A 24,431-nucleotide genomic window follows, 5' to 3' on the forward strand; every position below is an offset into this window, starting at 1 on the left:
TAACACATAAAGAATAAATGGCATCGTATACAGTTTCCATTATGCTTCGTTGACGAATGGAGAAAAAAAATAAACTACTGCAAAATTCAATCCTAAATACTTTCCTGAAACTTTAAAAAATACTTCCTACATACACTTTTGCTAAAGGTAGCATTATTCTACCCATTAAAAATATTATTCAATCAGCTGAAAGCAAAAGATACAAATACGGACAAATCTTTATAAAAATAACGTTTACCTTTGGTTATTGACAATTGTATAAAAGTAATTTACATTAAATCATAGTGGTCCTTTAATAAGAAAACAAATAAAAGTTTCTGTTTTCATTCGGGGATCACTTTTTATGGAAAAAGCTAGTCTTTGAGACACTTGATATCTGGCTTGGTCGCGTGGCAAACAAAGTTCCATTCTAAATGTAGATATGACCATGTGTGAACGAATCTGGTCTATGGAATCAACTGTTGGTTGCTTTGCTTTAGACGCAGAGATATCGTCAATTCAATTCGCGAGCCTGTAGATTCAAATGTGCCAGTGCAGAGGTGTAGCTGTTCGAGAGACGCTTCTCTCTTATAACATGCCAATATTTGAAACTGCAGTCGTAGCTTTGACATTAGTTACATTGAAAGTCTTGCCGATGTATATTGAATGAGTGTGCCATCTGGTCACTTAATACTTAAAGAGAAAGGTGAAAACAAAATTAATGAACAAGAATAATGAGAATTTGATAACTCTGGTGTAAGGTAAAACATAAAAAAGCAGAGAACAGAAAATACAGATGCAAATGTGAATAATAAGCAGCCTATGAACGTCCAACACATCACAGAGTATTAAAGTTCAACAATAGAACCAACGATTGAAACTGTTGGTTGAAATTCTCTTACATGAAAACATGGCCTACTGCGGGCTTGCTGGCTTTTTCTTGGCCAATCAATATCCTCTGCCCTGACTAGAACATGTTGGATGACGTTCCTGAATATGCAAAAATCATGAGCCAAGGTTGACGAAACAGCAAGCCCGTTCCCTTTAATTACGATTGCAATTTTCATAAGCGAGGACAGCTTGTTCTGGTAACTCAAATACTCTCGGCTTTGCTGTAGCATCCAAACCACTTTTGTATAGCTAGGAACTTAATTTTTTTATTGAGAAAACAAACTATTTTCTGCACAAGGTCGCTTATATTTTACTGGTGTGCCAAATCACCCAATCCATAATCTTGCCCCCAATCCGTATCAAGAACATTGTTTTCCTCAATCCTTACCCGTAATCTTTAACAATTCATCATCCAGTTCATAATCTTGCCCCCAATCCGGATTATGATCCTTTAACAATTCATCATCCAATTCATAATCTTGCCCCCAATCCGGATTATGATCCTTTAACAATTCATCATCGGAAAAACATGAAATAATTTTCATCTAATATAGATAATTACATGATTTTGCAAATGTATTTGCTAAGGGTAAGTTTTCTGAGAAATAATTAGCTTACATCCACTCTCAGCATGAAATGGAAGATTTTCGTATACGTGACATGCATACGGTCCTGCTGGTAATGAAACTTTCTTTCGCGGCAATGGCGGAGGAACATCGACAGTGTCAGGCATGCCCCCAAAGACTTCATTCTCGTTCCATGTCGGCTCAACATTGATGTATGATGGTCTACATCCACGCTGGTGAAGTCCTAAAATTTTAATGTGGTCGATTTCCCATTTAAAACTTGCTTGAAAAGATATTCAAAGCAACAAACAAAGAAAAGGGCCAGCTGAATTACACTCCTATAGTTTCTACATTGATGCAAAGTGATGAAGAAATAGAGTTCTTAAATGATGAGGTCACAAAAATAATTACTTTAAACTTCATTGGCCTCTGTTCATAACTTTTTAGCACGGCCAAAGTAAGATTTAGTCCGTTAGCAAACATCAAACCTTTAATTGGTCATAACTGGCCATAGCCCTTTAATTGGTATTTATAGTGTTCTTCTAGGTTTTGTGGTCAAAATAAAAATATTCTTAATACAATATTTTTATGATGTCACACTTAAGAACGATAAACGAGAAAACGCACAAAAGACAAGAAAGCTTGAAAAGTTTACACATTAATAAGGTATAAATTGTAAAAATTTGCATCGAAAGATAGAAAGAATCATCGAACTTACGAATTGAGTCACTGTTCGCATAACTAGGCAGGTCAGGAAGCGGCCTCCCTTTCATTGTAGATGTACCTGATATTAAGGAGATAAGAAATGCTTGTCAAGCCACAGCGTGATATGTTAATTGGGGTGGAATAAAAAGACAAAGTATTTCTTAAGTTGAAAAATACTGTTTTATAAAATAATTTTCGATTATTCAAAGAAAATTCGTACAACATTTTTCTGTCCAAGACCGAGATATCGGGGGGGGGGGGGGCAGTGGTATAAGACAAATACTTTGTTTTGTAAAATATGGCTGTTCTTAAACTTATTTACCAGGGCCCCCCAACAAAACGTTGTATCTCGGTTCATGGCCCCGTTTGATATTTTAGGTAATAGTTTAGAAACTAACATTGTTCTAGAGAAAGGGGATACTTTCATGGCAACAAGAAATTTTTAACCTTTTAAAGGTGTGCTTCTGCTACAGGCTTTTGCTATCAGAGGTGATTAGAGTACGTCAGGAAGTTAAACACTCAAAGATTGATAAAAAGAATAAAAAACATTTTTAAAGGTAGTAACATGTCTAATATGTCGTAAAGGTACACAATTTTATCGATGTTGATTTATTAGAATTTGGACATAAAACCAATAGAATTTATCATAATATGCTATATTATACATAGTCACACATTATAGCAGACTTTTTGCAAACCTTTAGTAAACTTATAATTAATCATTTTGCTTCAATGCTGAAAGGTCTTCCACGTCTTTTTTTAAAAGGAAACTCTTTCAAAAATAATAAAACTTTAAAAGCATTCATTTACATCAATGCAGTTGGACTTCTTTTCTACAAGTTAAACTTTTAACATTAGGTGGAATAATATAATTCAGAAATGTTGAAAAGTCGTCTAACAACAAATGCAAAATTTAGATGCGAGGCAGCATGTTTTCATTATTTATTACTTATGTGAATTTAAATTATTTTTAGACATAAAAGATTCGTAGATTGAAAATCCCATCTTCTTATTATCAACTCCTTAGCAATAAAAACACTGAGGCTAGGACTAATTATCTTTACAAAGCTTTGGTTAATTATGCAAACAAATCTTTAGCTTGATAAATAGGGGACCTTTGTATTAGAACATTTCTGAAAATTACAAGTTTCAATATACATATCAGAGTTCATAATACTAGCGCGAAAAAAACAACTCTTAGAGGAGAAATCAAAATTCCATAAGCAAATTAAAAGATAAACGTGATAAGCAAAAGAAAATATTACCAGGTAATGAACGAGCTTTCCTAGTTTTTTCTCTACTGAAATCCGTTTGATGTGGAACATCAACAGACCGTACAACACGCGGACTGGGCAACGATGGTGGAGGCGAAGTTGGGATCGATGTTAATGGGCTGCCATTTTGATTTGGTGAGTTTATTGCATACGGATTCTCGGATAATTTCCTCCCTGAAACACAAACATGGCGATATGTCATCGATGGACTCTTTAAACAGTCCTGGTACCATTGAATGAGTGAGAATGTTTTCTGAAAGTGTTGGCATATGAAGTTAGATTTCTGCAACTTTTCAACAGAATCCAAAGCTCCCCTACAAACGATGTGGCTTTATGTAGTCTTTAGACTTTCAGTGTTGTCCAATTGATCACAGTCAGAATTTTGTTCAGCTCTACAGCCAAGGCTCCTTTAAAGGGGAATGGGTGAGGTATCTCCACTATTGGCAGGAATTGTGGGTAAGCATACACGTTGTGCAAGTGAACCTACCCAACATTCCTGAAAAATATAACTTCAACGAATATGTGTTAATTGACCGTCAACTCAATATAAAACTATGTAGCAACTGAAGCTAAGAAACCTTTCTTCAAAGAAACCTAGAACTTTTTCATGTCAGCTTTGGATTTTTAGGCCCGCTATTGAAACAGTGGGGTCAGAAACTAGGCCAAATCAAAGGTGGGGTCAAATAAAAGCAAACTTCGATTAGTCTCTTACAGTTTTTAGAATGCAGAGGGGCGTTGTAAGTTGTACTCATTCGAGCGTGTGGGCTTATTCGATAGTGTGCGCTAATTTTTATGTCTGCCTTTACTCGAATGTGTTTGCTTGTTCAATCACGTGCGCTTGTTTGAGAATGTACAGCTTTTAACCATTGGCGGGTTAAAGGAAGAATACTTCCCATAGCCCTGATTGCAATACCAAAAGACAAGCCTAATGATGTTGAGTGCCTAAAATGTTGACGTCAAGTGTTTACGATAGATTTCTATTGGTAACCCCTACCTCCAACATGTCGTGGCGACTCTTCTTGTTTGGTTTCTTCCTGACCATCTCCTGATCGTCGTTCTAGGACTATAAGTCTCAATTATGGAACAAAATCTTGAACAGACAGTAGTTACAATGTTTTTTTAAAAGCAATGACATTGCACTTTACGTTGCTTCCAATCAATCATAAAATAATTTCACTGAATATAATAAACACAGAGGCTAAGGAAAAATCTGTATAGAGCTTTCGGAGCTGCGGGCACTGAGAACTAGATATGCAGAATATGCACGTATTCTTCTCTGGCGCTCTTCTTGTACAGGATAATAAGGTATCCTACAGGTCCTTTTCTAGAGAGAATCCTTTCAAAATCTCAAACAGCAGGTCCGTGGGTCTTGGAGAGACAAACAAGTGGCGATAATGACCAAAAACAAATCAGAATGAAATTTCAAATTTAGAACAACGATAGAATAAAAAAAATTTAAATGGCCCAATAATGGCCTAATTCACCAAGAACGGGCTTTCGTGGAAGTGTCATTCATGAGTTGACATTTACACGTTACGATAGGTTATTCAATGCAATGCATTGCAGTATTCAAAATGAGAGAAGAGGAGAGGAAAGGAAAGGAAGGGAGGTATTAGCTGTGCTTCTCCACACCTCAGGTAAAGTCTGTGGCGATTTGCATCAGTTCTTAGACTTTTAAGCTGATTCTAAAATACAGCGTCTAACTTTGATAGTATAAGGGAATCGCTCATTATAAGTGATGTCAATAGTAGCATATAATTAAAAAGTTACCAGCCATGCCTCTGTGGACTGTTTTATTTCATAACTTACAAATTATATTTGTGATGTGGCACAAAATCGGCATTGAAAGTGGAAAGCTAAAAATTCAATCTTGCAAGAAAGAACATATACTTACTGTCCATAAAAACTGGCTGAGTTTGTAAAGTTGGATAAGTTCCTTCTAGCAAATATTCGATTGCATGTATTGGCGTAGCGAAAGACATGTCCTAAAGAAAGAACAAGGCAATTCTCAACGACTTCCAAATATAAGGCCTGGTTCAAACGTCGCGCTTCTCATGTGCCGAACCTAACTCGAGAATTAAGTACATGAGGGGCGCGACGTTTAAATCGATTTGGTACGGCAGATTTAGTTAGGAGCGGCAGACTAGTTTGGATCGGCAGAGCTTGCCGAGCTGCACGGCTCCAGCACGGCACGGTTTCAAGCGTCGAACTTGTCATGTACCGAACTCAATGCATAATTATATTTAATTTATTTTCCTCCCCAGAATTCATTTCTTTCTTGGAGGGCGCATGCGTTTTAAACAAATATTTGAGATTGCGCGCTTTAACCAAGATACTTCATGTAACAATCTTAAAACCCATTTGGCGCGACATGATTAAGTTCGACGTTTGAAACGAGAGTCGCGCTAAACATCGAAGTGTTAAACGCCAAACAGAGTTAGGTTCGGCACATGAGAAGTGCGACGTTTGAACCAGGCCTAACAGACATTTATTCAGCGAACAACAAATGAAGAGTTATACTGGAAACGTTGCGACAATATCAAACTTCAAGGTACAACATAGTATTTTCAATTAGATTAATTTTCATATTATTCATTCAACATGCAACACGCTCAACAATATTGGTTAAGAATTTAACAGAGCTGTATTGAATAAGAGCAAGTTGCCTGCGAATCAAAAACAGAGGGCACCATCACTTATTCAATAAACAGAGGGCATTCGTTATTCAATAAGATACAATTTGGAATCTACGACTGTGATGACTGGTAAAACCAGTCAAAGTTTTTAGTTTTATCTTTGACCTTACATCATTGTGTCCCTTCTTTCCTCCTCTCTATAAAAATAGCCCCAATCACTTATCATCATTTTGGTCATCGTGACTATCCTTGTCCAAGGTCCCTCTTTCTATTATCTTATCAATTATATCCCCGTTATCCCAGTCTAGTCGCCTGTACCATTCCACCCCTGTCCCCATTCTCTTCCTCTCTATCCCTATTTATCTTTCGAGAGTTCTAATTCTAAGCCTATCTCCTTCCCAATGTAACCCTAAATACTAATTCTTCTCTCCATCTATCATCTTCAATCTCCCTGTCATCTTTAATCTCCAAGTCGTTTTCGATTCTTTCATTTGTTTTGTTGTCTCTGCTCTCTCTGAAGGGGGGTTGGGGACAGGGGGGTTTGAGGGGGCTCTAGGATATGTCGTCAATAGTTTTGATTAACTCAGAACTCTCTTCCTTTAATAGAGTCGCTTGAATAAAACTCAACTGTCATGAAACAAAACAATATAACACTGTCATAAAACAAAACTTACACGTAGCGATTCAAACTGGTATTTTCCATTTGGCAGAGGAACAATTCTATGGTGTTTTATTTTCAGATTATCCCTGAAAGCAAATATTCCAAACTTGAACTACATGAAAACGTTGGTAGAAAAATTGGTAATCTTTGCATCTAAATACCAAAGTGATATTTGGAAGAGTTATTAAAGAGAATTAAAGAATGGGAATAGGGTTTTAAGTAAACATTAAGAAACCGACTAAGTTTCCTGGACTCAAAAAGGAGAGCAGTTAAAAAGAACATCTAGAACCAAAAATGAAACAACCAGATCTATGATAACATGATAAAAATCTGTGGTGTGTTTCCGAGCGTGAAAAACGCGCATAATTGCTTTTTGAAATGCGATCTTAAAACATTTTTATTGTTGTATTTCATCACTTTTCGAATAAATGAAAAAAGGAATAAGGTCTACTTACTTAATTGATAATGCATAATGATCAACGGAGTTATTTCTGTTACTGTCACGAAGTAGATATCTTCCAACTGAATAGTCAGCTAATATTTTCTCTGCTTCCTGTCTTGAAATGTTGCCAAAGTACCAACTAAAAGGCAAAACAGTAGCTCTTGGAAAAATTCTGCAAATTCCTACATTTCATAAAGATTTCTGTCAATTTTCTTCAGTGAAACATCACTGGGTTAGGGTTGGATTATACTTTTCTTAAGTTGGATTGACACGTTTAAACCTTGAAATGCAAAGGCTATCGTCCTTAATGTTAGCAACCATTTGCTAAAACAGCGACAAGTTTTTGTCTTGCAGTTAAAGTTTGCTACAGAGTTTCCAATACAAGTTCCAAATTTAGAAGAGAGCAAGGGCAAATAAAAAACTCAAAGCAAAAAACATCTTTTTGGCGGCGACAATTGGGCAGTCATGGACCCTCTGTTCTTTATTGATATAAACCTTGGCTAATTTTCAAAATCAATGTATGTTAACGGCGCTGAACTTCTACCAGTCAAAACTTTGATAACGTAGATAAGAATCATTGCCCCTTCTCATATTCTGAAAAGAAATGATCAAAATTGTATTGACAGTTTTCTGCATACTCAGGAAGCCGGAGAGCCGAAATATGTTTGTATACGACTCTGTCGCTACCATGCAACGATTTTTGCATGGAAATCGTTGTAAGGAGTGACAAATTTTTCGTGTGTGTACGAGTAACCGAATGGATTTCTTATGATAAGGTAATCATTTCCAAGCGTTGCGAACAGAAGACAAGAAAACCAGCGGTTCAAATTTCAGTTGCTGAGGTCATTAGCAGGAGTTGCCCTAATGGCATCTACAGTGCAAATGTAAAGCAAAATAAACACGAGCAAAACAAACAAACAAATCGGTAATAGAAACTAGTCAGTAAGCAGTTGAACTAAAAATGAAAGTTGATCTTAGTTCAAATTTGAAAACAAATACATGTACACAAAAATTTCACGTTCTGATTTAAATATCACATAAAATATCTTAAATAATGGGACCATTAACACCCATTTGGCAATGTCGCCATGAAAAGCAAACGTGCAGCATATTTATAAGAAATCATGATAGAAGGAACTACACGGTCCTGTTCTTAAAACAGGAAGATTTTAAGTAACTAGCTAAGCACCTTAGAGTCGTTCTTTTCTAAACTAAAAAAAACTAAAGTTCAGCATAGGTTAAAAATCTGTCATTAGCTGAGAGACACAAATTCTGCATACCACATTGACCAATCAGAAATCAAGAATATTACAACAAACGTGCCTTGCAGCTAGATTTAGGCCTATTTTTCACGTTTTTACAAACATCCACAAAAACATGAACGCGTAAAATGTGCTGAGAGATAAACCAAAAATAAAAAATTTCTTGATCAACTCTTTGATAGATGGTACTCATGAAAAAAACTGCCGTTGTACTCAGTAAAAAAATTGTCCATGATAGTTTGTTATGAAGGCTTGAAGTTGGCCGTTCCGAGCATTTTTAATAATTAGGGGGAGGAAGTACGGAGAATTCACTGTTTTTAAACGTTAAAAGCCTAAATGTAGCTGCAACACAGAATCCAGAAACGTTTTCAACTTTCCTCCGACCAAAAAGACCTTAATTTAAAACTTATCTAATTTTTAATGGGTTAAAAATTGGCGCGTTCAGGAAATTGGGGATACTCAACAAGTCTTGATCCCCTCCCCTCGCAACTCCCTGAAAGCAAATATTCCAAACTTGAATTCTTTAAAAAATTGTTTCTTGTTACTTATTATAGATATTTTTGGAGATAGATTAAGTTTTTGGAGACATGCGTAAATCAATTAAAAACAAAAGCATGTCATAACTTGCATATATAAAATATAAAAAGTTAATGCCTAAAATTTACAGTGCGAAGCAGGAGGTTTATAAATATTACTTGAATTCTTTTATTGTCTTGTCTGATTGTAATTTGTAGACAAAATTTCTTCAACTTCCCCAAGTTTCCAAATTTTGGTCACCTTTCTCTATCTCTTTTTTGCTTCTACGATCTTCTCTGTGCCAGTGGCCGTGGGGCTGTGGGGCTGTGGGGCAGTGGGGCCGTGGGGCCATGAAGTCGTGATGCTTTCCTGACTCAGGCTGCAAGGCATTTTTGTTGTCATTTCCTTGAACTCTGATTGGTCAATGTGGTATGAAGAAATCAAGTCTCTTAACAAATCAAAGATAATTGCACCTAGGTTGTGCAGCACTGCTCTTAGCGTCGATCGTGTACAGCCTTATCCAGCTGCTTATTCAAACACATACTTTTATCATAAATCAACAACTTATCTTCATATTTTTTTGAAAAAATGCGAACTGAAATACTTTCCAAGAAAACTACCTTGGTGGAATGAAGACACTATTGTATTTTGGTAAAGCATCTTCTTCGATAATGTTATTGAATTCAGAAGCTGAGCTTTTCTATAAGGAAAAAATTAAAACTTGATAATATGGAAAATTAGAGGTAAAGTGCTGAAATATGACAATAAAATAATCTTCAAATAGGGTAGAAGTAAATTAAGAATGCGGGAATGTAAAAAGCAAGTCAGTCATTAAAAGATTCTAGTGTCTTTTTACCTTCAGGACTATTTTATGACGTCACAGCCATTATCTATTTGTATTTGTTGCTACTAATTAGGTGAATAGAATACACCTCATTGCTTGCTATCTAGCATCTGAAGGTAGCTTTCGGGAAATTGAGAAGCTATGCTTATCGAGCAGTGTCCTGATCATTCCTCTTGATGTGCCTAGACCTCGCAATTCCTATGTCTGGAATTGCAGAAAGATGACGCCTCCCAGGCAACGCGCACCATTCTAAAAGTGGGTGGGCTGAAAAGGGCGTGATAGAAAATGTTTTGAAGCCACATCTTTAAGAAAACCTGAAAACGCCCCTTCTATAAAATACTTGCTTCTTTCCACTTATTGTTCATAAACGGACCGATTCAGAAAAGATATCAATTACAATAAAAAAAGATTTAAGATAAAACACTTAAAAAATGAACAAGAAAGAAATGCCAGTCAAGAAGAACTGCTACTACTTAAAATCTGTCACAATCTTCTACAAGCTGTCCGCAAAAGGTATCAAACAAAGTCAAAGCGAGGATAAATTAAATTGTACAAACCAAATTGAGGCTAACACCACGCCGGAGCCTCGAAGAAGAATTTAAATTATTTCCCGGTGACGATTGGGACAGAAGCTGACTAGTAGAAACTGCCGCAACGCTTTTAGCTGCAAATAAACATGAGTTATTCACATTAACTTCAAAGGATGGTTAACACTATAACAACAATCACTATAAAGAGACAAAATTTGGATATGTGATAGCGACTTATACAAAGGAATTCTTGCATCTTCAGCATGCTTATTTGAAAAATTATACAGCTGAGTATACTAAAGCTTTTCATCTCACACTCTTCAAAATATGAAACGTCAGAACATAGACCGAAAACTCTACACAAGAAAGCATATATACCCAGTTGTGGATCGAAATAGGCCAATCAGAAACGCGAGCACATGACTGTTGAGGCTGCACAATCAGTGCCGCTTGCTTATTGAGAATGTTACCTATGGAGTCCTAAGGTGTAAACGAACTCCTTTTTTTCGTGCTTATGTAGATAGATTCCAAAACTGCTAAATGGAACGACGATCGGGCTTTACCAAAAATCCAAAACATGTCGCCATCATAGTTTTTGCACACTGTGGGTTTTCCAGAAAAATGCTGCCCGATAGCATAATCGCAAGTTTTAGTTTAGTTTTAGAAGTTAAAAGCTTTAGTATACTCAAATGTTTGCCTTTTTCAAAGCCATTTGTCTTGAACCAGCAAATGATTGTATAAATTCTACATTCTATAGCGCCTCGATTTTGATCCATTCTTCAGTCACACACAAAAACAAGTAAATGGGTAATATAAATTTGCATGAGCACCAATTGTTTTGCAGAAAAAATTATGGGCCCAATGTTCTACGTAAGGTATCACGCTATAACCAAAGGATATGTAAACCAACCTCTTTGCTTCATTTTATTTGGGCTTGGTGTGTTATCTTGTATTTCTTCAAAATCTAAATCGCCTGGCAAAGGGCCAGGGGAATTAGCCTAAAGAGAGAATGTAAATTACTAATATTGTACACACTTTCCTTAATATTGAATCAGCTTTAATATTCTTAAAAATTTGCGATTCTCTGCTACTGTAAATAAAGAATAAAAATAATGAAGGAAACCAAACAGTCTAGCATAAAACAAGAGTGTTTCTCGACCTTTTTGTGTGAAAGTTACGCTTGTCCTGTTTGCCGAAAAACTCAAATTTATACACAAAAGGTTAAATTGCTGATGAAACTGGAGCCTGGCTATAATTCTAGATTAATTCTAATATTGTACCTAGGTTTGGTTTAACCAGAATATTTAAGTTGTAGAACGAATTTGATGGCAAATATTTCATTTCTATAAAGAAAATAAAAAAGAAGTTTTCAGGTGTTTAAGAAAAACGCAAATGATTTAAATAATGGCCACAATTAATTTGTTAGAGTGTCTGAAAGATAATAATGAAATTCCTTGCCAATTCAAGCTTCGACAGGTCTTCTAAAAATAGAAAGTTTTCTGGAACCTGTTTAGTATCACATACTTTACCGAATACATGGATCGAATGATTGAACTTGACAATAAATATTGAATAACACGCTGGTTGCTTGATATACACGAGTGATACATTTTTGACAGCAATTAATGGTTTTGAAGTTTTGAGTCCAAGAGGACTTTAAAAGTAAAACGTATCTTGAAATGGAATATTAGGAAATGACAACCAATACTTTGATTGACATAACACTTGCATTCAACTCTGAGGACTCTTTCTGTAGGAGGTTTAGTAGGGAAATCAGACGGTCGGAGCTAATATCAAAATGTAAAAGAGTCCATCAGGGTTCTTGCCAACAAAGAATTTCACTTCATGCAAGTATTCATGAACGCCCAGTGGAAATTGCATTTCAAACAAATTCTGTAAGCAAAGGTTAATGATGCTGATCTTATGAAGAAACATTGTAAGTTGTTAATTTTTAAAAATTCGATTAAAAAATTCTATAGAAACCAGTGTAAATGTGAAATTTGAACCTAAAGTATAATCATTCGAAAACTGTCAAACTTCAGTACATATTCATAAATTCTTTTTCACAAGAACAGGCAATATAAAACATTTTTGTAGACATTTTATTTCAGTGTTTAGATACCAAACGTAGGTATGTAGAAATTCGATTGAATTTTCAAAACAAAGTTTTGAATCTGCTTCGCGCATAAAACATTTTTATTCCCTTAATCTTGCAGAAAAGTTATGTTAAAATTAAGAAACATGTTCGGTCAATGATTAAGAAAACAAACGATGGAACATTTCTTGAATTAGCATTTTTATTTTTCAAGCGGATGTAAGCCGTAGCAAGCCCCTGATTAAATGGAGACTGTTTAGTTGAGAGTATCTAAACTTTCGATGGAGATTACGAAAAAAAAGCATTTTTCTTCGATTTTTTGTTCAAAATTCACATGATTTTCATCTAATCTTAAAATAGCTTTTGACATGATTCTTGGAATATTTTCTACCCCTGCCTTTCCAGGTAACCCGAATTCAATAATACTACTAATCTCCAAAATCTTATTTCCTCGCCTGGAAAAATCTACCTCTAGAAGTTTTTCATGGCTACTGTTAGCTGTGCATACATCGGTATCAAAGTTTCAAAATCAGAAAACCTGGATGAAGGTTTCATATATTAGGCAAAAAGCAACGATGATCTCTTACTCTATTGACAAGCTCAATCGCATATACCCATCTCTTTCTCAGAATATCGTCAGTGGCCTAAAAAGAACAAAACATAAGTGAACAGAAATATTTGCTCGTTAAATACACTAAGCGAGAATACACACTCGTTCATAAGATGAACATTAAACGAAGAGAACAAATAAAAAAATTACAAAATTTCCAGTTACCATAGCAATCTCAGGTGGTACATGAGAGATGGGAAAATTCTTATCGAAGTTTTCGTAATTGTTATAATATAGAACTCCGATTGAAATTTTCTGATTTAATTAAAAGCCTTTAGATCAGCACAATATGGCATTACATATTCAACCGCGAGCTTCCCAGTTTGATACTACGTAGATGAGATGTATTTCAACGATTTTCAAGACTGTATCGAAAACCTTGTTTCGTCATTTGCCAATCACACTGTCATTTTTGCTTGCAAACTTTGATGCGATAGCTGTTTTCGCAGACTTTTCTAGGAATGCATACTGCTTTCTGTCAGTCTCAAAGACTGCAAGGGAAATAAAGGCAGAACTGGAAAAAGATTAACTTGCGGCACACTTGAAACGGGAGTCGCACAAAACTAGTCAAAGTGCCGCAACAAATCGAATTTAGTTCGGCACATGAAAAGTTCGACGTTTGAAACGGGCCTTAGTTTAACAAAACAAGACTTTAAAACTTTGAAATATCACATGACAAATTTTCCAGTCAGCCTTTTGAGATATGTAGAGCTGTATAGAAAGGGGTTTTTTCAAATACATTTTTCAGAAAAGGAGGTGGGGATTAGAAAGCGGAAGGTTAAATACGGCATTTATTTAGGAATATTCTAAAGTACCCTGTAACTAATTTTGGAAACATTCCTTTTTATGGTTCGGAGGGTGCAACTTTGGCATTTTCAAGGAGAATGTGTAGATTTTTGGGTAAGAACCATACTTGTCTTTTCGATAGAAAATGTTAGTTTTCTTCTTACCCTTCTCTACTCGACTGATAACAAAAGAAGGCTCCAATCTACACGAAGTTACTGGCATCATTGAAAAATAGAAAAGCTACAAAGCCAGATGTTTACATGGAGATTTTGAGAACAGAGTTACACTCTCGATAGAATTTTCGATATTCCGGATCCAAAAATATCAACAAAACAGCATTTAAGACACAAAATACATTCAAGCTAATGAAAATTTCCCGCCCTCAGAGTAATGACAAAACGAAAGTTCTGCACTTCAACAAACGGCACCTTTATTGTTGGTTAAAATTATACTACCAAAAGCTTTTTAAGATTTTGCTAATATCTCAAGTTCTTCAGCCTTGTTAATATTACACACAATAGCCACTTTTATTAAAAAGACGGCGAGTATCGATTGAGGCACCACCAAGCCCCTCAAACTAGAAGAAAGGGTACACATTTAAATGATGAAACGATGAATAAAGACGAGATAAAAACTTAAAATAACACCGTTTACATCGATGTCATATAATAGAATATAAATTTATCCTTCATTCTGTTTCTATTAAATACACGGAATTCCAATAAACTCACACGAAGATTGTGCTTCTTCTTCCCCATTTCTAGTATAAATTCTCTACTGCTTCCTTTCTTTGCGTTACACTTTGTTTGTTGGACTTCAATTGGAAGGTAACCAACATGCTGCAATAATTGAAAATTTTATCATAGACTTCATGATTGTCGGGAAAGTAGCAAATAGGTGAGGGAGAGAGCCGGGGTATGTAAAATTTACCTGAGTTCTATTGTGAACTTCTGAAATTCATCTGCCAAAGCATCATATCCGTATCACTTAGCGTAATAAGAGTGTCAAGGGTTAATTTTGAACTGTTCCCATTTAGATGCAAGAGAAGTAACAGGATGATTAAACCGGGATCCAGTCTAGTTTTGAGCCAACAAATTACTTTGCAAGTTATAACGATGAGGATCCTAGGCCTTGCCCCTAAAGAAATTTCATTGCTACTTCGTATAACACCAAAAAAATATTTTTGCTTAGAATCAAAGATTAAATGATAATAATTTTATAAATTGCTGGATACAACATCCATGGTTCTTATGGTATTTAATGTAAATTGAAACCTAGATTTATTTTTTTTCTGAGCGTCATGATTGATAAACAAAATTTACAATAAAAAAGCTATATCCTTTTCCTAGTGCTGCCAAACAACTTAAATGTTAATATATTATTCTGCTATCGAATAACATAAATAACTTTGAAGGGAGAGAAAAGTGAGTGGTTATGATATCCTGCTTGGGTTTGGGTGTTTATTCATTTAAATCAAGATCTCCCACAAGGTTTAAAAAAGGGAACACTAAAGTGTGGGGGCTGGGGGGCTTAGCTGTACTTAAAATCATACAACAAGTCGCCTTCTTCTTGGTTTTAACCATGAGAAATTACACAATTTTAGCATGTATGGTGGCAAGATACCTAAGGTCATTGGCAAAGAAAGACCATTGTTTGAAAAACACTTTAAAGAATTAACATGGATTGGTACCTGGCTTTTTGCACGTGTCCTTGCATGTCTGAACTTGTCAAGAAAAAGAAATAGCAAAGAAATCTGCAAATTTGATACCTGTCATGTTCATGTCCGTAAATGCACAAAAGTCTGTTTCCCTATTTGTTTACTTCTATTTTTTCTACATATTTTACCTTCTATTGCTCCTCTTTTCTCGAATTTGGGAGACTTGGTTAAAAAGCTCAGCATTCCTTCTCCTCAATTTAATTCTCATTCTTAAGAATATTAAAAAACTACTTTGCGATAACTACAGTTTTGGTAAAACAAGATTCATAATTGTAGTAGGGCTGCTCTTCTTCATCAATTTAATAATAATTGGGGGTGTCGCCCTCAGCCCCCTCTTCTGATTGGACAGACTAAGGGTCAAATATATAGCAAAAATGCTTCAGACTAGACAGCTTTATTCATCTTCCAAAATCTAGGCGTCAAACCATTGCCAATGTAAAAGGAGTAGAGCAAAGGAATGCATATATAAAGATATTGAAGAAAAGATAAAAACATTTTAGCAACACTGCCATCCCTATCCATCTCTTATTTTGACTATTTTCAAATATTGACACTGAGAAGCAGTGCCAGTGGCATGACACAGTTAGTTTGTTAATTAAGGACTCCCATCTAAAAGAACCCCAAAATTATTTTCATATCAATGTTTTAAGACCTTTCTTAAGTTCACCTTATTTTCAACAAGATTAGAAGCTCTTTAACTGAAGCAATTCCCCTTAACTCAGTTCCCCTCAGTTAAGGAAAAAAATTATCATTATTACATTTTTTATTGTGTTTGACATGCTCTACACCCTTGGATTGGACTTTCTTGCAAAGTAGGAAATTGGGCCCTGTATCAGTTTATCTTTAGGGCACCAAATACCTCTGTTAAGCCACTGAGTAGTGCCTATTAAGCAGTGTCCTGGCTCTTTTCACTAAATATGCGTTACCTTTATATGATTCTTATCCCTGGATTTTCATAAAGCTCAAAACTCTCTTAACTTTAAGTAATGGTTTGGTCATGGCAGGGACTCAAACCCCAGACCCTTTGAACTTTTCAGTGACCCTAACAACTGTGTCATCCTTACACACGTGGGTTTAATTTGCCCAATGGGAGCCAAAACTAAGAGAAAAACTATGCATGTGATTTACACAAGAACTTTTCAGAAAAAATAATATCTAGAGTAATATCCTAGTGATAATAAAAATATCCTCCTGGTGGTTCAAAACTTTGAATAAATAAACCATTTTGTATGTCAACAAACCTGCTCTTTAAGATGGGTGTTTTGGTCCTTAAAGAAGAACATATAATTTCCTTTCAAAACAACCCAATAATCTTTGAACTAAAAGTAAAAAGGAATATTGGTGTGAAAAGCTGGAAGGGAAAACAACAAAACAACAAACAGTGATAAAATATCACAATCCGAATATCTAACCATAGTCAATAGAAAGGAGGATGCGATGAAGTCATGGTGAACGTGATGAACAAACTATAAATCTTGGTTGCTATTCTGACTCTATTTACAAAATTTTAGGCAACCACAGCAGCTTCACTTTGAAACTTCAGACAAAATTGGGAGCAGTGGTCCCACTGCCTACCCCCTCTCCTTGACTCCTGAATAGCTCTGTGCTGAATCCAATTTCCTCTTAAGTTGTTATACATGTAATTGATTCATTTTGCAACCATGCCATAAACCCTCACTTACATACAAATTTCAACTGGCCAGCTCAACTTATTTTTGCGCTTAAAATTTGAGGCACCTTGAGGAAGATTCATTGCTACTGCTTCCATATTATAACTTACTATTTTGTTGGCTAAGATCTTTGCTTATAATATTTTAAATGTGTTTTGATTTGGAAAAGGTCGAAGTCAAAACTCACTATGAAAACCTCCTATATGTAACATAATATCTCCAATTCACCTGCGTTCTTTCAGCACAAAAAAATTACCTCTTTTCAGAGCGCCTTTCTTCTCACTGTAAAGTTATTCGTTGATAAAGATACAATCAATTAATTAACGCTGTTACGATTCGAGTTAACAAAAGAGAGCAGATATTATCGGAACTGGATACATTGCGACCTACACAACCTTATCTATGTAACTTTTCATTCTTAAAAAGAACAATGTTATCTTTTACAATCATAAATAATGTGGATATGAACATAAATTATTTATGACTGGTGGCTTTTCATATTCCACCTTAGCCCATACTTGTATCAGTAAAACTTTTGTTCTTACCCCCCTTTTCTCTTTGATCTCCAACCAGCTCTCGTTGTATTTTAGCTTTGGTGGAAGAGCATAAATTTCTTCCATTGATTCGCCCGCACCCTCCATCTTGTAGCTGCTTCCTAGGTCTGAAAATCCACATTCATGAAAACGAATTAACTCTGGCTCATCTGCAACAGTGTTTGCAAGCCCATTTTGGAGAACAACCGATTAGACATGAATAATCTTGTGTAGGCCAGCTCAAGTGCTCGCTTCCAGGAACAGAACTTGCTTCCCAGTATTAACCAAACAAGATTGGATAACTGATCTAGTTACAAAGACGTGCAGCAAACACAAAGGCACTGTTAATGAGAATTTAATTTGTGATGATTTGGAAGTGTTTCAACGATGCTTTATCCAAAACATATTATAGGCAACAGACTTTCTCAATCACTGCTCGCCGCAATTTCCCTTTCCTGCTGTGTTCTTTGAATTCGAAGCCTTTGTAAGCTGTGGAGGAGACCGAAGGCACTTTAAAATTTGAAATCTTTCGGCACAATACTTTGAAAGAGATGTTTGGTAACACAATAAAAATACCATTTATTTTTGCTTTGGAGTCTTGATGATTCCCGTAAGAAAAATTAAAGCTGTTTTCACAGTTTTTCATTCAAACAATCAATAGTGAATGGAATTTTAGATATCTCTTTTCGGAACGGCGTCATTGTCTGGTTATCTTGTGGGCGATTCTAATTCATTCCTTTACAGTTAGAAACCCCTTCACCCTGTCCCAAGATGAAATAGCCAGTTAAAATTTTAACAGGAAATGATGTATGCAAAGGCCAGCATTACATAACGTACTTTCTTTTATGCTGCTGATTATATCGAGAAGGAAAAGGCCGGAATGTTAAAGATTTTGTACAAAAATGTTAACTGTCTGCTAAAATTTGAATGTGTACTTTAATGTTACATTTCCGCAAATTTGATAAAAATTCCTTGAAAATGCTTTCAAAGCTGTAAAATTTCGTTATTGCTAGAACAAAGATATGCATTTGTTGATGTAAAAAAATAATGTAATTTCGCTTAAAATTTCTTTTCGACGCATTTTTTATAGAAACTCCTTGATTTTGCCAAAAATTGGAGCGTGACATCCCCATCCCCCATCTTTGTTGGTGTCGGTCAAGATAAAGTAGGCCCTTAAAAATCCTTGGTGATGCAAATATGCAAAATTTTCGTGACTTGGCTTTGCATGGCACAGGCATAGGATCTTCAACTGTTTCCTTCCATTGATCCGAAAGCGGAAGTTAAATTAGGGTCAGAGATGAATTCACGTCGTCATCGGCTGTATGTAAACATCACGGACTGTATATGGCAGTTCTACGTACAGTAACCTCAAAAACTTAATTAATAAACAATAATACACTATTATCTTTATTCAAGTAATTTTTTAAAATTACGAGCCTAAAAATCAATATTCAATACAAATTTAAAAACAGATTAAGAGCGAGCTAAGCCGTGGAACTGTAAAATGTAGTTTGGAAGAAAGATTGTTTACGTATGTTTTTCAATTTTGACATGGCTTGTTAAAACATCAGAGAAATTTGGAGAAAAATTCACTTTTGGAGAAAAATGATGAGTGTTAGCCTGCAAGAAAAGATTTTATAACATGTACTTAACAATGGAGACCATTGCGGGGGTGTGGGGGCAATCCCCGACCCCCAAGGTTTTGCTAAATTGTCGGTTTTGTCGGTAAAATTATGTTATTTGTTGGCAAATTTGCTTGTTTCGTGGGCATTGCCCCCCTCCCTCCCCCTCCCACTTGAAAGATGAATTTCTACAACCGCCAAATGAGTCTAAAAGTGGGAGGGCTGAAAAGGGCGTTGCCCCCACAACATTTTTTAAGCCATTGAGATTTGATTAATCAAGTGTTAGCAGTTATCGAAATAGCAAACATCATCGACTTTTTTAACTAAGGCGTTGGCAACAAATTTTCTCACACCTTCTAATTGTTAGTAATTTTTAAGTTCTTACAAATTATAGAGCCATCCATTCTTGGCACAAGCATCGTAGTTTTTTAAACTTTATTGAAAACAATGGCATTTTTTAAACAAAGTCTGTTGAATTATGTCTGAATTTCAAAGCGGAAAATCTCGACAAAAATAGAAGCGGAAGAGTTTACGCGCTAGAAATATTCCGCTGCTGTTTGAAGGAGGTGATCAATACTGCCGCTAATGCCAGGCTTGGCAAAAGATATGATTAAATCTGGCAGCAAATAAGATCATAAGGATAGGTGCAGAAGAAAGGGGGCTGGGAGGGGTGCAGCCCCCCTTATCAGGCAACATCTATCACATTCCAGGCTCCATTCGGGCAGTTCTATCTCAATAAGGAAATAATGAGGAAATAATATTCAGACAACATCTGTCCTTAGTTCCCCTAAAAATTATGTAACCGGAACGCCAAAGAATATGCTTTTTTTCTACTGTGTTTACAACAGCGTGAGTAGAAATTTCAAAGGCGGGGGAGGCAGTTTATGAAAAGAAGCACCAGTAACGCCCAATGCTACCCTGGGTTACAGAGCCTAAAGTGGGGGATAGGGAAAGGGGGCGCTGTAGGAGGGAAATGGGACGTTGCAGGAGAGCACAGGATGGAAATGGGGCATTGCCAATCTCTCTTCTCTCATCTCTCTCAAGACAAAAAATCATCGTCCCAAGCGAGGGGCCATTCACTCTTGCAAATAGCGTACGGGATTTTACCTAAAACAAAAGGATTTTCATAAAAGGTGTACGAGATTTTCTTGGAGTGATTTGCCCCTTGGTCCCAAGAAGCTCTCCCCTAGCCAAAGCGGTTTCAAAATAGGGGCTACCACTTCTAGCACAGGGAAATACTTTATAAATAGGGAATTTCCCACAACAATCGAGCAAAGTGCCTAACCTTCATTTGGGCACTTGAAGATTTGAACAACATTCTAATCATTGAATACATTTTTGTGAAACAACAGAAATTGATAAAGTCATTTTCTCCTGTCATCAAACATTTTACTTATTTGAAAAACCGTTCACACCATCTTGTTTGGCACTGCAGTTGGAGCAAAAAGTTCTTAAGCATTGAGGTCTCGCACTCGCACAATAGATTAAAAAATGCTTTCAAACATAGAAACTTCGCAGGAGAAAACTATTTTCATCAACAGCCTAAAACCTGTGCCTAAGAGGAAGATGAGGGGCGTTGCGAACCCTTGATAATCCAACTCCTTGCTTCTCTCTATGGAAAATCCTTCAAATCGCTGAGAATATTTTCTGATAAAGAGTGCAGGGAGCTCTGCAACCGACTCTTTCCAGACAGACTGGAGAGAGAGAGGCGGCGCAACCATCCTTCTTGTTTTTTGATAGGAGGGGCAAGGGGAGCCAACGTGCCTTTTTCATAAAAAAATCGGCCTTTTGCAACTATCAAAGAGGTTCATGTGAAATTCTGACTGTAGTTTCTTATTCATGGTGGAATTTCTCAAAACCTATAAACAAATTCTTTTCCCAGAAGTTAACCCATTTTCAAGATCGTCTCAGACGATCGAGATAAAATGACAGCTACAAATAAAGCAATCATCATCAATTCCTAAGCCTGTGAGGCCGTTGGTGCACGCAGTCACAGAATAGACGCAGTCCTTGACATTCAATCGCCATCGCTTTCTGTCTTTTGTCCGATGGTAAGCCTGCAAACCTTCTAGTCCTGTCCAATCTCTGATGTTGTCTTGTCATACTCGTATTGGCCTTCCCTGGTATCTTTTAACTTCGCAGTTCCCCTGCAGTAGTCTTTTCATCCAACCATCCCATCTGACCTGATGGCCAAAGAATGTCAGCTTCCTTTTCTTGATAGTTTCCACCAGTCTCTCCGGCATTCTTCCGTCATTTGCAGCAGCAAGGTACTTAAATTATTTTACTTGTTCCAGAGCATCATCTTTAACCTTGACTGAAACTTTTTCCTGTATGCTGTTTACATTTACCATGACTTTGCTTTTCTCTGTGCTTATTTCCATCCCGAATCTGCTAGCTGTTTTGTCTAATTTGTTTGTAACTCTCTCCGGATTCTTTGCATTACTGGCAATCAGGTCATCCCAAAGCGAAGGTAGTTAACTGTTAGCCCTCCGCACCTGATTCCACCATCATAGTTTTCCAGCGTGTTATACATTATTCTTTCGAAAAAGATATTGAATAGGGTAGGAGAGAGAATGCAGCCTTGTCTCACTCCCACAGTGCTCCTGAACCAATCCCTGTGTGTGTCTCCTACTAAGACAGCTGTTCTGGCTGTTTCATAAAGTGGTTTAATGAGCGATATCATGCCTTTGTCGATTCCATATTTTTCCATAGTGTGCCACATACCCTCGTGCCAAACTCGGTCAAATGCTTATAAAGTTATGGAACACGTTATTTCTGTGATTGCGGTGGATTTCACATATAAGGCGCAAGTTCAAAACCTGTTCTGCAGTACTACGATCTTTTCTGAAGCCAGCCTGAGCTTCATCAAGAATATCTTCGACTTTTAGTTGGATTCTATTCAGGATAATTGACAGTAGTACTTTGCTGGCATGGCATGACTGACTAGACTTATTATTCTGTGTTCAGTGCTTTCTTGCTAACTTTCTTCTTGGGTATGGGAATTTGTAAAGATTCCGGTTGATCACTTACCAGTTGTAAGAATTCCATTACAAAGTGATAGCAAAATATCTACCATCGAGTCACCTCCTGCTATTATAAGCTCCGCTGGGATATTATCTATGCCTAGTGTTTTATTATTTTTTAGATATTTGACAGCTTTTTCCATTTCTGTTCTTAAAATTTGAAGTGTATTTTCATCATCTTCTACAGTTGGTTCTGCGAGTTTTGCGAGTAAAGAATCAATAGAAGCTGGGAACTCCTTATTGCTGAAGCCTGTCCCTGCCCCTTAAAGGGCCTAAAATAAGCGTGGGTCTGACTCACCTTTTGGAGATGTAAATTAATATTGTGGATCTGTAATTGTAGAAAGTGTGGATTTGTAAACAGTGCATTATCTTAAGTGCAGCAGCATAAAATACCAAATGTTGAAGCATTAGAGCTAGAAAAATGTTTTTCAACGCAAAGCAAATGCCAAATCCCAGCCTTATGTATTGCACCCTTTTTTTTTAGAAAATTGATTTATAAGAAATAGGTAATTGACAATAAGAAAGAACTTAAACTTTCGGAACTGGAAGCCTTAATACATGCAGAGGAAAATCAATTGCGCTTTATTAGATTGTCATTCTATTTTGAGGTTTGATGAACACAGTATACAGCTTCAACTTCAAGAAATCATCTCCAGTTTGTGTGCATTTATGACTTACTTGTCTGTGCATTTTGAAAGAACGGTTTGTAGCATTTGGAGCTAATTTTTCATCCAACTGCAAAGCCTACCTAAACAGGCACGGAGCCGCCCTAAAGACCAAAGTTTTTTTGGAAATCTGCGAGATTATGATTTCCTGCCCATGATGTGCTTTAGGCTTTATGTTGCATCTCTGTTCCGGAGATTTCAAAAAAAGTTGCAAGGCGATCGATTTAGCAAGCCCCCAGCCTCCATTTCAATCCCCCGCTTTTGAACTAGTTGAGAAAAAGATCAATGTTTCAAACTACACGAAAAAAGAAGAGAAAGAGACCACCACAATTTTTACATCCGTGATAGAAGAAATTATTTGCCATTCGCAACCAGTTTCTCGTCATTATCAAAACTTTTTGAATGAAAGATTTGATGACAAAGAATTCTAATGGGCTGAATGAAATTAAAAATTGCCGGATTTAGCATATTTTAGTAATTATTAATGCTTAATCACGTAAGTTTCGAGCTCCAGTCAGCTGCAAAGATATGGCTCCAAAAACCACAAACACCTCAATCATTCTGCTCCAAAGTCTCGGAAGCAAGATTGTTTTCAGGGGGTTTTGAAGGTGGAGAGAAGGAAAAACAATTTTGACGGACATCCGAAAAAATCGATTAAGGTTTTTCCTTTCTTATTAACTCAATCCATATATTGTGAACAAAATCGGCTTTTGTTTCTTATGTCTCATGTCTAGGATCTTGGCCAATTAGGATATGCTATTCGCACTAAGGCTGCTGTTCCCAGATATTATCTGTTTTTGCCCCACCCATTGTGTCAATCGCAGCAAAATACCAGGCCCAACTTTTATCAAAATATGTTGATCTGTGAAAATTTCTTATTTTAGGCACTGCCTTTGGTCATCTGGACGTTCCTGATTCTATTTCTTGTAACTGTGTCTTAGTGAGTATTATGTCTTTAAGGGTCTTAATGTCTGAGCTGCCATTGTGCCTGTGATGACAATTATTTAAAACGCGATAGGGAAACTCAAGACATTAATATCCTTGTTAGACATTATAATAGTTTGGCTGAAACAAGATATTTGCTGCTTTCAGCAACTTGCATGGTAATTGTGGCGATTCCCTAAAAACTGCAAACTTATTTCTATTCATGACATCAAACGTTTTATTGAAAATGTTCAGTGGATAAACTTACCAATATAGTGAAAATAGCAACTACCCCAGACTGCCTCTGATACGTTAAAAACTCTCGCTTCTATAGTCTAGGTCTTTTGATTCATGAAGTGCTTTTGAATCTTTGTACGTGGCAAGTCCACTTCCTTGTTGACGTGTTGTTTGGCTTCTCACCAAATAGGATTCTATTTTATGTGGTCTGAAATAACCGGATGATCTGTTGCTTCTGAAAGT

The 24,431-nt window shown here is 36.3% G+C and overlaps 1 protein-coding gene across 1 annotated transcript; it reads right to left on the reverse strand.

Annotated features, from left to right (window-relative positions):
• Positions 1 to 28: 28 nt before the first annotated feature.
• On the reverse strand, positions 29 to 24,408 carry LOC135687783 (uncharacterized). Its single transcript, XM_065204434.2, has 16 exons — positions 24,220 to 24,408; positions 17,730 to 18,206; positions 16,756 to 16,833; positions 14,529 to 14,636; positions 12,989 to 13,045; positions 11,217 to 11,304; positions 10,334 to 10,440; positions 9,553 to 9,632; positions 7,168 to 7,293; positions 6,726 to 6,798; positions 5,310 to 5,400; positions 4,410 to 4,478; positions 3,407 to 3,589; positions 2,155 to 2,220; positions 1,489 to 1,680; positions 29 to 672 (listed from the first exon to the last, which is right to left on the reverse strand). Exons 2-16 carry the CDS (start codon positions 17,823 to 17,825, stop codon positions 611 to 613), a joined length of 1,476 nt encoding a protein of 491 aa, XP_065060506.2. The 5' UTR covers positions 17,826 to 18,206; positions 24,220 to 24,408; the 3' UTR covers positions 29 to 610.
• Positions 24,409 to 24,431: the final 23 nt, after the last annotated feature.

This window comes from Rhopilema esculentum, chromosome 20 (genome assembly GCF_057945365.1).
Source record: "Rhopilema esculentum isolate cy_ngs chromosome 20, ASM5794536v1, whole genome shotgun sequence".
Taxonomy (NCBI): Eukaryota; Metazoa; Cnidaria; class Scyphozoa; order Rhizostomeae; family Rhizostomatidae; genus Rhopilema; species Rhopilema esculentum.